At 43.8% G+C, this 16,546-nt stretch overlaps 1 protein-coding gene and 2 long non-coding RNA genes across 3 annotated transcripts; 1 reads left to right on the forward strand and 2 right to left on the reverse strand.

Annotated features, from left to right (window-relative positions):
* Positions 1 to 2,222: 2,222 nt before the first annotated feature.
* LOC116921031 lies at positions 2,223 to 5,664 on the reverse strand. Its single transcript, XR_006648260.1, has 7 exons — positions 5,507 to 5,664; positions 5,292 to 5,394; positions 5,059 to 5,212; positions 3,095 to 4,992; positions 2,822 to 2,972; positions 2,546 to 2,752; positions 2,223 to 2,470 (listed from the first exon to the last, which is right to left on the reverse strand). It is a non-coding gene; the product is annotated as an uncharacterized LOC116921031 (long non-coding RNA).
* A 1,493-nt stretch (positions 5,665 to 7,157) lies between these two features.
* On the reverse strand, positions 7,158 to 8,093 carry LOC116920872 (neuropeptide-like protein 30). The gene is made up of 3 exons (XM_032927030.2): positions 7,936 to 8,093; positions 7,729 to 7,852; positions 7,158 to 7,604 (listed from the first exon to the last, which is right to left on the reverse strand). The coding sequence occupies exons 1-3, from the start codon at positions 7,951 to 7,953 to the stop codon at positions 7,393 to 7,395; spliced, it is 354 nt and encodes a 117-aa protein (XP_032782921.1). The 5' UTR covers positions 7,954 to 8,093; the 3' UTR covers positions 7,158 to 7,392.
* A 44-nt stretch (positions 8,094 to 8,137) lies between these two features.
* On the forward strand, positions 8,138 to 14,707 carry LOC116921685. Its single transcript, XR_004393510.2, has 3 exons — positions 8,138 to 8,270; positions 8,349 to 10,761; positions 10,826 to 14,707. It is a non-coding gene; the product is annotated as an uncharacterized LOC116921685 (long non-coding RNA).
* Positions 14,708 to 16,546: the final 1,839 nt, after the last annotated feature.

Raw genomic sequence — 16,546 nt, forward strand, 5'->3', positions numbered from 1 at the left:
GATGTAACGACTGTCTATTAAATTAGGAACAGGGTGCGAAGAGTCGATTGCAATAACAAATAATGCAAGCGCAAATAACAAAGAAAGGTAGAGAAGATGAAACGGAGGAGGAAAAAATAAACAACAAATTCTTCGTCACGTAGTGACTGCAAGTCGCAATCCGTAGCATTTCGTGCGTCTTTTAAAGAACGTGTGCTTAACCGTAGTAACCGTGACCACTGCTCAACAAAATATACGAATAATAGCAAAAATAAATACGTCAGCTCCAACTCAAATAATGCGCTAAAAATCAAAATCACCCGTATCCGCCGTATCCTCCGTATCCACCATATCCTCCGTATCCACCGTAGCCACCGTATCCCCCATAACCGCCGTATCCTCCATAATAAGGACGACGGAGTGCTGATCCAACCAACAATCCGGCGAGGAAGGGTCGATGGCGTTTCGGCCGTCCGTCGGGGATGACATCGGCAACAGCCGCTGAACGAATTGAATTTTCTCCTTCGGTTTCCATGGGAGCAATTTCATCGCTGCCCAGGCTGGCGCAAAATGCAGCCATGAACGTGGACAACAAGACGATCTTTAAAAAAAAAAATAAATCAACACATTGAAACCCAGTACATAAAAGAATATGAATTCCAAGTAGTCTAGTAGACGATTAGAAACAGATTTAAATTAATTTAAATGAATTACCAAAAAGAAGAGATGGCGGGACATTTTGTCGTCTTGATGCTTCACTTGTCTATCGTCAAAGTGCGATGTCGTTAACACGAATGCCGACCAGGTTTATATACGCGATCGTTGGCGTCCACATGACTGGCAAATAAATGTGCAACGCAGTGTAACACTTGTCATCTTGCATGTCTTCTGAATGCCTTCAATAGTAAATGCAAAGTAGCCACCATTACAAAGCGTATACTACATAAGCACACAGGTATTGTACACAAGAGAACCGTAAATCATCAACGGCCCATGTAAGTCTTAAGCCATGACAAAGCTGGTCTTCTTAAGGCTACGTATACTTGTGTTCAATACGCGATGTTCTTCGTGTGATTTTGTGCTCCCACACACAGTCCTACGAGGCTGAGGACAATTTCTTCAAATCAACATTCAGAGGGATAAGGGGTTTTCCCCTTTTCTATTATAATGGTTCAGGGAAAACCCGATCAGGTTCCATCCTCCTCCTAGCCATCGGCAACAGAATATAGCAGTTCCGGGTCATCGAACTCCGGATGGTTGTCACGCACAATGTGACCCCCTTTTTTGTTAATGATCATCTTGAATCTTCATTGACCACAGCGCGTATAGATATTAGAGTGTATTTGATCGAATGTGATACATATGGCAGCACTTGTTATTCAAGAAGATCTCGTGCTGTGCTTACCTCTCCAACTGAATGCGAATTATACGGACGTGATGCCATTAGATCGCTGATAACCAACCATATATGCCGAGGAATGACTCCGCGGACAAAATCTGGATAAAATTGGATTGGAATCATTACTGACAAGTACGGAAATGGTTGGCTATATTGTAGCCATTGTCTAACTATCAACTGTGTAAAACAAGTTTGCTGAAGGCGCTGCTGTGGTTTATTGGAAGAAAAGAAAAATGCTTAGTCACGATGACGCGACCCATTTCACCTCTACTACAATGGGCCGACCGTTTGACGTTCATATTGCACGCAGAAAAATAATGGCATCACGCGATGATTGGACACATTTTAGTAATACGCGAGAAATTTATCGTAGGCCAACATATGTATAAGATGCAGTGTTATTCCATTTCGAATTTACCAGGAATCATTCGCTTCATGTTTTGTGTAATAAACCCGAAGCTATAAGAGGCAGGCTCGAAAACAGATCTGTTTGTGTACGTCGTTAACGAACGTTTAAATTATAATATGTGTCATTAATGCAGTCTATATAGCAATGGCGCAAATCATGATTGAATCCATCGGGGCTCCTGTCTTTCTTTTACGTATATATAATCCGCTTTAGCGTCCAACAAAGGCGACAAAGAGCCGTAGGTTTGATAGAACTGACCGTCAGCCACTTGCGTTGCGTGACTTGGTACAGCAAAAACAAGGCTAGCACCGAGCCTTTGATGTCGCTGTGCATACAAGTTTTTAGCTAGGTACTATGACAAAGACGTTGAGCTATATCAGGTCGTTTTAATTTGTAAATGTTGATCATGAAACATCGTTCGCCACACGTCACGTATTAGCTTTGGATCATTTATTGGCCACACATTTAGATAAGAATACAATTTATTTAAAGTTATGGCATATAGGGATCAAATAATGTGTATATATACATAAAATGTTGCAATTATGGGCTGAAGATGAAAAATGACGCTAGGAATCTAACGCACATTGCATCCGGGATAAAGAGTAACGCCAAAGATTTCTCCATTTTATGAGATGTAGCTACACCTATATATACCTCCCAACTGATGAGACGCAATAAAACTGATTAAAAAAAGAAGAAAAACAAAAATCAACTTCTGACCAACGACTAAGAGGGTTAATATGAATTGTGTTTACCTCACAAGTCTATACGTGTCGATTAGCTGTGATAGATGTGATAGTGGTCTGGATGCTCGTAGTCAAATTTCATGTACCTTCGCGGGTTATGGATGGGTCTTCCTGCATTAATCACGTCCGGCCGTCTGGGAATGCGGATTCGGTAGCGCAAATTGCTTAAATCCGCAGTGTCACGGATGTAAGCGCGATAGCGCACAGGCTGACGTGCTGTTGCAATAATTAAAAACGACGTCCAATCAGCAGTGAAGTTTTTCAACTGGATTGTTTCTCGCTTACCGGAAGGCTGCCTAACCGAATTTCTAGTCACTAAAGGACGATTAAACCGAGCCCTGTAAACAGTGGGACTAGCGTCCAGTTGACGGCGTCGACGTCCCGCTTCAACTGATGATGAGGCTAGCGTCAACAGCACGACTAACAGGAAGATGGACTAAATGAAACCAAACAATCAAACGAGTCCGATACAAACGAAAAAATGATTAAAATTCCATACTGTATAGTACATATAATATGTGTTGTATTCAATATAGAAACCAAGTGGGATTGCCTTACCAAATGATGGAGCTTCATCGGATAATTCAGTATAGGAAAAGCTAGCGCTGAATCTCAGCAGTGCGGTATCGTGAGCTCGAAATACTATGTGAATCTGACCTGAAGACTGGACAGAGGTTTAAATAGTAAAGGACAGTGCGTTCGAATTGAAACAACAGGTGTGTTTGGAATGATCAACGAAGATGCAGCGTCACGTGACTCTCGGACGGCATACCCAATCGGTGAAACCATAATAGCATTGTTGTTCTAGGCTATAGTTAACTAGAACCACGGAAAGAAAAATACTGTAGTGCAGTTATTTGGATGCAAAGACGTGATTGGCCTACGTAAATGATGTACCAATTCGATATTTACACGCCCTCAAATTTAGAGCGAGCCATTTTTCCAGAATGTTGTGAAAGCTGAATTACGTACATAAGGCGTATGCGTACTTATGTGTGCACCCGTCACGTGCACCTTTACTGACGCAAAACATTGGCCTCCCAGTTTCTACGTCAGCAGCTTCCGTCTCCAATTATCATCTCGAATCGAATGATCTTGTCAATACAAACAACAATAACAAATGCCAGTCACGTTTGTGGACGTACGTTTGCTCTACAATCAATGGGCATTGGCAGCAGAAAGAGTGCGGACAAACTCTTGCATCAGCACGGCCCTGATCACTTAACGAGTAGTCCAGTTCATTATCAAATTCTGACACGGTTAGCAGGTGGCTGTGAATTCCTGAATGAAAATGATACTTGCAACTGAAAGCTGTAAGGATTAAAATAAGGGACGAATCTATACAACCTCTTCGTTTTATCATTTGACTTAAGATTCTACATATGATGACATGTCCTTCACATAAGACGTAAACCTTGATATTGTTCCTTGGCCTACAATTAGTCGTACATGGTAAAACTTTCCAGTTGAGTCATTCTTCTTGCTGGGGGGATGATAGCCTATAACATGTTAGCATTCTCACTGAGTAGTGGTTATAGACTACTGATGTTTTTATAACAACTCGGTAAAGGAAAACAAAGTCATACTCGTATAGGTAAGATGACGTAAGCCCGTCATTCCATGATGGGTAGGCCTATTGTCCGGATCGCTCGTGGACTGACAGACGTTTCAGATATTCAGAAGAACGACCATCAGCAGTAGCGAGAAAAATGGATACATTGAAATTGTGCAGACCATTCCATTCCGCCTTGTAAGAACTAAACAACTTACAGCTTTCTACGATTAAACAACGTTGGATGTTTAGTTTTTTGGGCAACATGTTATCTCGTTATTCCATTATGTCTAAACAATATTTGCAGCATACCAATCAATAAGTAGCATTGTCGTTAGAGAAGTGTTACATGACCAATTAAAGGCCGACCGAGTGGAGCCATGAGAAAATCGGATTTTCCTTGTTCCCAAACGCATCCCGGCAACGTCGATCATGACGACAAGAGACGTTTGTCTTCTTCTGATGAGTTTTGCATTGAAAGAGACTCGCCCATTTTTAATGAGTCTTCATTAATGCAAGCCCTTAAAAGAGGCCTTTGGTTCCTGCAAGACATCCAACTTGATTTTCCATCATGCGTGATCCAACCCTGCTGAAATAAACCAGCACACAAAAACATGACTTTCTAATCGAAAAGCCTCGCTGGTGAAAGCTTTGACGTTGTGTCTTACAACTATATAAACACTAAATAGTACACGTATATATATGTAAGAGCCAGAGCGCGGAATGTAATCGAATGCACAACAAATTATTAAGCATATTAGTAACTACAGTATTTTATCTGTTTAAATCCGTTAAAGAGTTCATTTTGTAGGAATTCCGTAGAGAGAAACTGATATGGCGGTGTGATTCAGTTGGTTATGTGTCTTGTGATATATCGTATGGCTTGAAAAAAAAGGACTTTATCCTGAAATACAGAGAGATTTAAAAAATGACTTAAAGTTCATTTTGGCTATACAGTGCTGTGGTGTACCTTTCCTCCTACTACGGGTATAAAAATCAACTGTAGAGTATGAAAGGTATTTCGTCAGGACCGTATTGGTATTCTTCGGGACGCAAATGTCCTTTTATAAAGCCACGATTCGGATTGCTGCCGAAATGTCCACCTTTGTAATCAAACGGTCTTCCTATATAGATATAGATGTATCCAGTTAAATTCAAAGTTAAGTTGCCCAATATGTATATCAACTGGGTTTTTTAACGTACGTTTTAAAAGGGTTTGAAAAACGGAAGCATCGACCGCGTGACTATTCAGCGTGTTCATACTGGCTAGCACCTGTAAGGAGACCAACAGGACAAACAGCCGCCCCTTGAAGTTGTCACGTCACAGAATTTAAAAAAAAAATGGAACAAAAAAAGGGACACCATTAGACTACGTATGAACTTGTTGTTTCAAAGGAGTTAGTGGATAAAGACAATACCTTGAATTTGGAAAGACAAAAACTCATTTAAGAACGTTGGTTTATACGTTGCGTGATACTGTCGGGGAGACTGAGGAAGAACTGCAACTATATAAAACTCGTCAACACTATGTGTATCGGAAAGGGTCTTCTACTTGGTGCTCGAAAGGAGGAGTAACAAGAGAAAACAAGGAAAAAAAAGAAACATCCAGCAGGGAGCTTTCACTTTGCTGCATCAGATTATAGGTCGACATATTATATGCATCAGATTATATAGGATAGATAAAGCCGACAGAGAAACCTATCCGCATTTGGTAATGATTTCATGTGATTTGTTCTATAAGCCGAACGATGCGGGATGAATCCATTCTCAGCCTACACATCACTGCTGTGTTCCTTGGCTGAGTTTCAGTTCCGTTTCGTCACAGCGGAACTGAATGAAGATATAGTACAATGGAACTTTGCGACATCTGAAATCAGCGTCCGTAATATAATGGCCAGGCTGTTTAGGTATTCAGCAGCGTCTGTTGGACATGGGCAAACTTGTGTGCGCAATATCGGAAAAGGCAATTATACTGATGGATTTATTTATACATCCCCTTTATCCTAGATCTCAATTAACCTTGGCCGTTCATTTTATGGTGTGATGTTGAAAAAGGAAGATCATTTCATCAACGGAAAATCTGTTATGAACGTGTAGAATCACGCCCACCAAACATAAAAGTCTCGTGCTAGTTTGCCTTCTCATGGTGAGCTTCAATATATCGTGAATTCAAGACAACAAAGCAAAAGACGCTTTGAAATTTCATCACATGATCCGTGGACGAGTTGGATTCCACGGCCATCAATAATTTTCACAGCTGTGTGTCAATAATCTGAAGCGCAATTTTCAAATAGATTTTAAGGTCAATCTCTTGTGTAAACCGGTTATATGGCCTTATACTTATACAAAGCAATTGATGTTGATGATCTGCCATATGGCGGATGAGCGGCAATGGCGTACAGACAAAAGTGGATTTGCAAGGTCACATTGGAATTGAATTTTTGCACGACCATTTGCTTTTGGTATGAGATGAATTTGTTTTTTGCCCTCTTCACGTTCGCTTTAGTTCCTGGTCAGTTGTACGTAGTGGCCAAAGCATTCAAATAATTCCTAGGTGAAGAATGTATAGGTTGCCATGACGATTCTTGTATATGCGTGACGGACGATGACTGATGTTCTGCGGGGGGAACGAATCTCTTGGCCCTGGACTAGCCTTACTCCATTTCTCCCATCTTCACGTGTGTGATTCGACTTTTTAAAGAAACCGATTGTAAATGCAGAGTTCGTTGGAACGTTTTGCCTCATTTAAAACTGTATATTCTATTGTGAGCTATTGTGGGAAAGACCCAAACTGTAGTAGGTGCACTTGGCATTCTGGCCTCCATTACCTGCATTAGGGCCTACCTGGTGATAGGCGTCAATTGTATTTCTTTGTATTTGGCCGTTTTTAAAAGGGCCGTCAAGGCTCTTATAAAACACAACCGAGGAAAAGGTTATTTTATGACTTGTGATGCGTGCGTAGGGTTCAACAACCAATTCTCGTCCGTATCGTTTACGATCATCCATTTACGACTTCACTCAACTGTTTAAATAGTTGGTGAACCTGTACAAGAAAGACAATTTTTGTTGTTTAATTATTTAAAAAGGGCACAGCCTTCATTTATTTTGTTTTGTACGTCAGAATCGACAACGTGTTTCTTATGTGCGCATAACAGGTGGGAGACACATCCTGCCTCTTGTGTTTTGCTGTTGTTTTGATCATGCAAGGAGTAGCGGGATGACGAATAATTAAGGGATCGGACTTGTAACGGCAACAAACTTACAGTATACGAACATACATTTAATATCGTCATGGTGATAGAAATTAACCATAGGTGGGCCTTCCACCGTATCCACCGTATCCACCGTAGTAGCCCTGGTTTCCGTATCCACCGTAGCCACTTGGACGGCCACCATAATTGCCATATCCCTGATTGTATCCAGAGTATCCACCATATCCACCATATCCACTGGGACGTCCACCGTAGCCTCCGTAATTTCCGTAGCCTTGATGACCGTAACCTCCGTACTGTTGCCCTATTGTTTCGAAGAACAATTGAAAAACGATTAGCGCCTCTATCTCGTACAAAGGTTTGGGTTCAATTTCAGTGTCAAATAGGCCTCTATATGGCACTTATTCAGCCGAAAGCAATGCAAATACCGTAGCCGTAGCCGGGAGAGCCCAAAGCTGCTCCCAGAATGGCGTTGACAAGTTGGCGACGTTCACGAGCGGCTTCCGCGACGCTGACGAGGGCCAACACGGCAACCAGGACGCACAGACTCAACTATTGTTTGCCGTCAGCGAATTGTGAAATACATTAGCATAAACATAAAGATAATAAGATTCAAAATTCAAGGCACGTCTTACCAGGATACGACGACTCATGATGTTATACAGCGACTGTCTATCAGGATTGACGACTGTCTACTGATGCCTTACAACCATCGTTCCAGGGCTTTTTATACTTGGAAACGCAAGGCAATGGCCTCGTATAGCAGAAAGGGCGGGGGAAAATAAAAAGTGGGAATCGGGCAATCTCAACCGCGTGATCGTAAACAAGACACACACACACACGCATGCACAGTATACGGGAGGTGTGTGGGTATGCTAAGATTGTTAGGAAAAGCTCTTTGTCGGTTCATGGTTTCCACAGGAAAGCCCAAGGCACCCCCGAGTCTTTCTAGTTTTTTTTTTTTTCAAGGGTAAGTAAGTTTTTAGTTGGGATTGTTGAATAAGAAGTTTGTTTATTACATATACAACGTATTTATTCCATTTTTCAGCCAATAACGACAGAACGTACGACGGCAAACGTCCATCGCCTCTTCGTACCTTTTGTTCTTCGTCTGTCTGTATACGTACGCAAGGAACAGCTCTCGACATCACGTCGGCATTTGAGAGAATTCTGCGGCACCTAGCAACACAACATGTTCAACCTTCATCCCTGAGAACACACACCAAACGTCTTTATTCGACTGCAACGCAGCAACAACAAACCGAGTAAGGAAATAGCCCTGGGAATATCGAAACAAGCTACCTGTGGTCGAGGTTGAACAAACCTTCGATATCGCCGCAATTTGATAGTGCCGCCATTTGAAATGAAGGCGCAAAGAAGCGTAAATCAATCGACCAACGATTGCGGATACATTCACATCACCTTGTATTATGCACTTCATTTCTCGTGTGTTTTCGTTCGGCCATAGCCGGCGGATGGCACGCCAGCAAATCCATCAACTTCAACCAGATATTTCAGCGATGCGATGTACACACAACATTCTGCCTTGAATAACAAATGCACGAAGCGACGCACACAATTCAAGTCCAAATTCTTTTGTATTACGAATGATTTAGATCTTTGATTAAAAAATGCACTTAACATATTCTCCCGTGAACCTCAAATGCAAATGACGTCGCATCCTTCCACATCTACAGTGGATAAGATTCGTCGTTAACTGTGGCCACGTCTTCGCTGTCAGCTTCGGACGATGAACGACTGTCCCATTCTGCATCCATTGAAGGATAGTAATGGTGAGCCACCGCAGACCAGTCGATCGGGTACGTAACACGACCTGGTGTAATGCGGATGTCTTGCTGCCTCACTACGGACGATTCCGCATCCGCGTCGACGGGGAGAGTAGAAGCCTCAGTCTCCTTCGTCGGAGGTGCGTCTCCGCTCAAAAGTTCAGAATAATAAGCCGGATAGCTATTGCCGAAATCGGCCAAATCAGAAGTGGAATCAGGGACGTCGGTATCGTCCCGGTCTCCGTAAATCGGCTGAACTTGAGGACGGTATCCTTTTTTTTTCATATCAAACATTTTGGATCGAATGAATAATTAGTGAACAAAGATGGTCTCCGTTGAAACTTATCGATAAAGGATTATGTAATGTACCTGTTGGCATTACACCGTAGCCTGGCGCCACTGGAAAATAAGGGCCAGCTGCAGGAACGTAAGATCCAGGCATGTAAGCGCCAGCACCAGGCCCGAAAGCCCCAGCACCGGGCCCGAAAGCCCCAGCACCGGGGATGTAAGCGCCAGCTCCGGAAACGTAAGCCCCTGGTGGCACGTAAGCGCCAGCCATGTTGTTGAACCCAACACCTGTACCAATGGACGAGCAAGTTCAATCATCAGACTTTCTTTAATAGCAAAATGCATTAACTGTTACGACTCCAACGTGTTTATTATTACCCGATGCGTAGGGATAGCCAGCATTGCTACCGTAATTGGCAATACCACTGGCCAAAAGCGTTCCCACTCCAGCGGCCAACGCGTTGGCCACAAATCCGCTTCCTGTCGACTCGTGTTTCTCTTCATTTCTTTTATCGTCCACTATGAATTGTGATGAACGCGGGTCGTTTGCGTCTTGCTCGATTCCCAATGCACCTGTTGCTTCGCGATCTGGCCAGTCTTCACCGTTGGCATTGGGTCGAGCCTCGACAATCAGAGCCGTCGAAATCACAGACAGCTGGATATAGGGAGCGATTACAAGTGAAACAAAGTTAATCAATCCGACTGCAAAGGGCGGGAAAATGAACACGACAACTATTCAAATGAGAGTAAGAGGAAAGGTAGACGTGGGGGAAAGGAACTTTGGTTGCCACCAGCCCGGATGACGTGACACTTGAAACGACAAGGACAAACGACGTAAAAGAAATTGAACCACCCGAGGACAATGGGGGCGTTTTAAAGTCATAAACAAGTCAAGGGAGAAGCTTGTGGATTAGATAGTTGTTATGTGCTATGCTTACCAGTAACGTAGTCGAGGAGAACCAGCGTTGAATTGCGGAGAGAAGCAGCATCCTGTCGCGTTCTTTGACCTCAGTCGACTGGCAAGTTCTCGTTTCGCCCTTTGTTGACCTCACGTCGGTCTCTGTCGCTCTACCTGTCCGTCAGTGGTGCGGACACTGGACGTGTCGCTTTATATCTCTCTGGCCTGACTGAAGGTACAACGACCTCTTGATTGCAAATGTGTCTCGCTCTTTTGTTTTTCCTCCACCAGCATTTCCGAATCTGCTTGTCCGGTTTGCCCAATCGATGCCTGTTCCACCTGATGGACACGTTCTGTGCCGGATTCAGCTGTATACGTTATTTTGGCGAATCTTTGCAATCAAGGTGGAACAATCTGAGGGGACGAGGGCAAGCCAAAGGAAAGCTGTCGCAGTTGGCTCCATGGCATCAAGCATAGCTTCGCACAAGGTGATTCTCTTGTGCTTTTCTTTTGGATATGATAAGAGCAACTGCGACCTTCGTTGACTGACAGGTGGCAGATTAGAATCCCCTGCATTTCAAGCAGCACGTGCACAACGAAGAAGAAAAACATTTGGCTTCCTGGTGGCTGTTTGCCCCGCTAGATTTTGTTCTTCTTCTTTGTAATGACTGTAGATCCATCACAATGTTGAAAGCTACTAAAACATAACAAGAACTTTTAAAGCTCTGAAACCCTCAATTGAAGGTCATGGTCCCTGTTTTTTTATGCGGGGGATGGTGACAAAAGAGGTAAACGCCACTTCCTTGTTGGAAGGTTTTTGGGACTCGAAAGTGACGTGTTTTTTTAATGTCACTTTTTCTTTTTTATAATTTATGCTCCAATTGTCAAGAGGCAGTTGGTCAATGCCACTCAATTCGTTGTCGGCCGACATTAGCATAAACAGCTCCAGAATTCCCGCTACTTATATCTATTTGCATATACATGGACCTTTATAGATCGCACCTATTCACGCGATTTCGCCATTAATGTTCAGTTTTTTTAATATTTTTAGCCGCAGTTGTAGCTATATTCGATCCGTGCGGTCATTGTCGGGTTTGTTTTGCAATCAAGATTGCACATAGAAATATAGGATCCGATTGCGGATGATCAGAGAACATGCACCCATTATCATTTGTGACGAAATCACACACCTCATGGCAAACAGACGCTTTATAACTCGTTGTTGATACAGAGGGCTATTTATTACGACAGTTTTCTTTGTTTTCCTTTGTTTTGTGCGTTGATTGATGGAGTGAATGACTGCGGTTGGATTCGGAATCATCGTGTAATCGCCATGAAATGCACACGGTGGATTTAAAAAAAAAAAACGAGAAAAGACACACTTGCATGTACAAAAGGATAGAGAAATCTCTCGTGAATATCAAGGATTGCAACAGCCCGTCCTGTTTAGCCGCGACGTGAAAGTGACTATCGCCATCATTCCTAAACAGTTAGAAATTGTGCAATCAGGACATTTCTATAGTCGAGAGAGAGATTGTCTGTACCTTTCGCGATGGCCACCAACTGGGCAGCCACCAGTGCCTTTGATGATCTCCTTGGACATTTCCATAGCCATAAAAAGGTGGCCGATGACCTGTCAGACGTCAATGCATCTAATCAATGATTCCAATTTCAAGCTGAGCTTATCGTTCTGTGCAGGATTACCGAAACCGTGGTGTTGGCCCGTCAGAGCGCTTTCAATGATTACGCCCAAGAAACGCTGAGGTTCGCGTTTCTGGCGGACAACCGACTCTTCGGCGTTGGTCTGCATCAGGAAAAGCGCCATCGCTAATAGAACAGCTGTCGACCTCCCCTGGAAATGAGAAGAAGTTCAAACAAAATTCATCAGTCAACATGTGTTTTCATTTGTTTCCTCGATTGCAGAGTTCAGCACTGTTTACCAAACGGAAGGAGCGAATCATTTCTTTGCGTGGATCGCAGGAACGTCTTACGTGCGTGTCACAAACACCAACTGCGACTGACGAGAGGCCGAGCTGTTCAATGACTTTCCTGGAAAATGTGTAGATCCCCACAGGGAAAAGGTGGGCTGCCTTGTCTGGTTTTCCGGGTTTTTTACATCGCCTCTTTTGAAAGCGGATTGGCGGAGGAGGTTACACGCTTCAACCTTAAACGGTTCACAGTTTACACGGGTGACATTTATTGGGGGTGACTAACCTCCAACTAGCAGCTTCTTCCTCATTCCAGCAAAAAAAACAAATAAAAGAAGAAGGCACAGGTACTCGTTTTTGTTTTGGGGGGGGGGAGTTCAACCCCCACCTTTTAATGGTCACACAATTCAGTTTTAAAGGGAAAAAGCGGATGGTATTAAATCTACCAAAGTCAGTGTGTGTGTATTCCGTGGATCAATGACCCCTAGATGTTGAATCCCAACTCTTGAGATGGGAAATGTGAGATATAAATATAAGCCTGTCCTAAAACAGCCGGAAGATAAATGCATGAATTGGAAAGCGTCCCTGGCCAGTGTGTGTAAACAGGATCAGGGAAATTGAAATGGACTGCGCGATTTAGGGCCGTGCAAAAAACGATAAATTGATTCAAAATTGTGAAACGGATGTTGGAAACAGCTATGGATGAGCCAATCAGTTGCATCCTTCTCATCAATGATGGCCATGATGATGTCCGTGTCCGTGCTCGTGATGGCCGTGTCCGCCATGGTGTCTGCACAAAAGAATTGAATTACAACATGACGGAAATCTACCATGTCAAAGGTACCCTCCATGATGGCCACCGAAGCCAAATCCATGTCCGTGTCCGTGACCGCCATGCCCATGGTAAGATGGAAGATGACCTATATCAAGTTTTCATTAGCGCACCGATTAAACACGTGACAAGTGTAAATGTCGACATGTACAAACCGTAGTGGCCATAACCGTATCTTTGTCCAGCGAGTGCACTTGCACGCAGAGCGACCACCAATCCTCCATTCACGACTTGCGGCTCCCATTTAGGACGAGCTGCGACATCGTTCTTGGCGGCTTCGACGGACAGCGCTGCGGCTACCAAACACAACTGGAATGAAAATGTCGTAGCGAGATGTCAGCAATCGAATCATTCGCGAATAACGAAAGAAAGAAGAGCGGCCTTTGTCTCCAGTTCTTACCAGGTAAATTGACCAATTCATTTCAAGGGCGGGTGGCAGATAAAGACTCGACTATAACGACCCCAACTCGTCGAAAGCAACTGGCTAACGTCTTGAATTGAGCCACGTAATTTATATGGTCGCATCAGCAGTCCACCTTTGAAAGTTCACAAAACGAGGGATTGGTCCATCGCGAGGAATAAACATCAACCCTCGCATACGTACATTACCCTGTCAATCGCGAGGTCAACAGAGGTCTTTGTTCTAGTTTTGCCTTTTTTTTTCAAGGTTTTGGTTGTTATTGCTTTGATGATTTCAATAAAGCAGGAAAAAAGAACGAGATTCTGTGTAACGGGCAGCCATTTCCAGCACGATGTATTCCAGCTCGAAGAATAAGCCACACGACTCTCTCATGTTGTAATTAGGCGATTTCAAAAGATTGATAAGCTAAACAAGAGGATTGTCTTCAAAACATGTTTTTTATTAGACAACAGAGTATACGATACATCCCTTGTTCCATGGCATTTTCAGGGATTTTGAACTGTCGCCCTACCTACTCAATTGAGCCGAATACTCGTACGAAAGATATTAATGGATATGATGACCATGCCCACCAGTTCCGTGCCAAGTCGATGCTGCTCCGTGAACGTGTCCACCAGTTCCATGGCCGCCGATTCCACCGTGTCCATGACCAACTCCGTGCCCGGTTGATCCTGTTCCGTGGACGTGACTGCCCGCTCCATGCCCACCTGATCCGTAGCCATGAGCTGTTCCTTGTCCGTGTCCACCACTCGCGTGAATACCACTTAGATGCCCAAACGATCCTGATCCATGTCCGTGCCCGTGTCCGCCGTAGCTAACGTGACCACCGTGGTGTCCGCCATGATGACTTCCGTGACTGGAAGAACCACCGTAGAAATCACCGGATCCGACAGGCCTGTGACCACGATGACCATGGCTTCCGAAACGAGCCGCATGCAGAGGTGAATAGCCAGGCACTGTCCATTAAAAAATGACAGATTACCATATCACATGACCACGACGTGCTATAATTACTGGATCGTCTTATACCGTAGCCGGGGATTCCAGCAACACCAGTATGCCCATCATCAGTGAGGACACCTTGCAATAGCCCGCCCAGCAATTGCGGCTGGCGTTTGGGACGTGCTCCGTGATCCGCAGCCTTCGCTGATGACGTCATCAATGGCAACGTTATTGCAACAAGGAAACCCCACTAGAAAAATTTGTCTTTAAAAATATTGACACATAAATAAATGGTCTGTTTTACATGGGAACTTACCATCACACGAATAGGGGGATTCATTTTTGGCCGGTCAGTAGAGCCTCTATTGGGCATACACACCTCGTCTAAACCCAACGCACAACTAGTTTCATTTTCTTGTGGGCTGTGCCAGTTTATATGGGCGTCTCGTCAAGGGTCACCCCCTTTTGCAAAATGAAGAAAGTATATCCAACTGTGTGTGCAGCAGAAACGATAAAGATCAACTCGCATTCAAGTCCCAACAGCAGCGCGAATGTCCATTTGACACATCCATAGATAAAAACTCTGTTTATTTGCATTTCAAGGCAACGCTGATGGATTTGAACATGTTCTTTTTGTTTGTTTGTTTTTTTTGCAAGATAACTGTGTAGGCATTGAAAAAACAAATGGCGAGGGGGGGTCAGCCCATTGTCCGGCGAAGAACAGCCCAGATGGATGCGACAAGTCCGATGAGTCCGAATGTTCGTTCACTTGGTCCATCTGTTGGAATCGACGTTTCCTGATCGGGGACGACGACAACAGCTGCCTTCACGACAGCCAACACGACCAGCGTCAATAGCAACGTTAGCAGGCCTACCTGTGCAACAAATCCAAAGGGGGCATCAAGATGCAACAACAGATCCATCAGCGAAAGGGACTGTCACAAAACGAATGGGCGTTTCAAAAAGCGTCTACCTGGCAATGGAAGAGACGTTGGAGCATGGCGTTCGTTAAATGTCCGACAGACAGAGGAGGAAGTTGGCGGCTGAATGCGGACAGAGAACTGATATGTCTTGTTTTTATACGGCCACATGCTTCGTGCAATATCAACTCTTCACATTACGATACCCAGTGATGGTAAAACAACCAAAAAGCAGAGAGAAGAAACAACAAACCGCGGCCATGTACATGCGTTGATGGTGTAAGGGGGATAACTGTACATGAAGACGTTGCCAAAAAGAACCACACACAAAGCCTTTTACAACTCGGCTCTGTGTTTGTTTGGGATTCCGTTGTTTTCTCAAATTGTTATGACAATTAAGAAGTCTGTCTGGATGACGCAATGGCTCATCCCCGGCCGATACGTGCGTAATACGATTGATGAGTATTCAAATTATGAATTCGGAATGATGAGATTCAAATGAGACCGATTTGTCGGGTGTTTTTGCACGGAAATCCAAACATACAGCAATAGTTTTGATTTGTTGCACAACAATAACGATAAGATTATAAATAGAGACATTGTCGCTGCTGCAAGGCAATTTAAACGAGTGAACAGGTGTCGACTTTGTTTCAGTGTCTTGGCTCAAAGCTATAGCTCATAGCTAGCCGTGATAATAATAGCGTCTGTGTCCACCTTGTAATAAGGTCGGTCGTAATAACCGCAGTAGTTGTACTGCGCATATCCACCGCAATTAGCGCTGCTGATAATGTCCATAGAACCTCGTCCAATCAAGGGACGTACGTGATAAAATGGTATATTACCTTTGCCTTTCATAGGCCCATCTCGATGACCAGCTAGACGAATAACTTGAACGTGATCTGGATGTTCAGCTCGATCGGCTGCTGGACCAGTCGTCGTCAAAATGTCCACCTAGAGCTACTCTTTTGGCTCTGAACGAATCAATTTCGGTCAAGAATTGATGTGTCCCGTCATCTTTTGACGAAATGATGTCTGTTTCACTTTGATCTGTTGATGGTTTCAGTGGAGGCAGAGCGGTCGCACTGGATCTATGAGAAAAACGAGCTTTTCTGTGTCCTTTTATTTGTGTATCGTGTTGATAGCCATGCTGCACAATGGAAGATTGAACTGAATTGCATCGAAGCCGATGAGTGCATGCGTCCACTGGCTGCCATGTCATCGTCATTCTCA

The sequence above is a fragment of the Daphnia magna genome, linkage group LG1, assembly GCF_020631705.1.
Source record: "Daphnia magna isolate NIES linkage group LG1, ASM2063170v1.1, whole genome shotgun sequence".
In the NCBI taxonomy this organism is placed as follows: domain Eukaryota; kingdom Metazoa; phylum Arthropoda; class Branchiopoda; order Diplostraca; family Daphniidae; genus Daphnia; species Daphnia magna.

Excerpts from the sequence above, each read along its gene's own strand:
- LOC116920872 (XM_032927030.2), bottom strand. Across the intron at positions 7,605-7,728 it reads CTCTCCCGGCTACGGCTACG|GGCAACAGTACGGAGGTTAC; the intron begins GTATTTGCATTG and ends TCGAAACAATAG.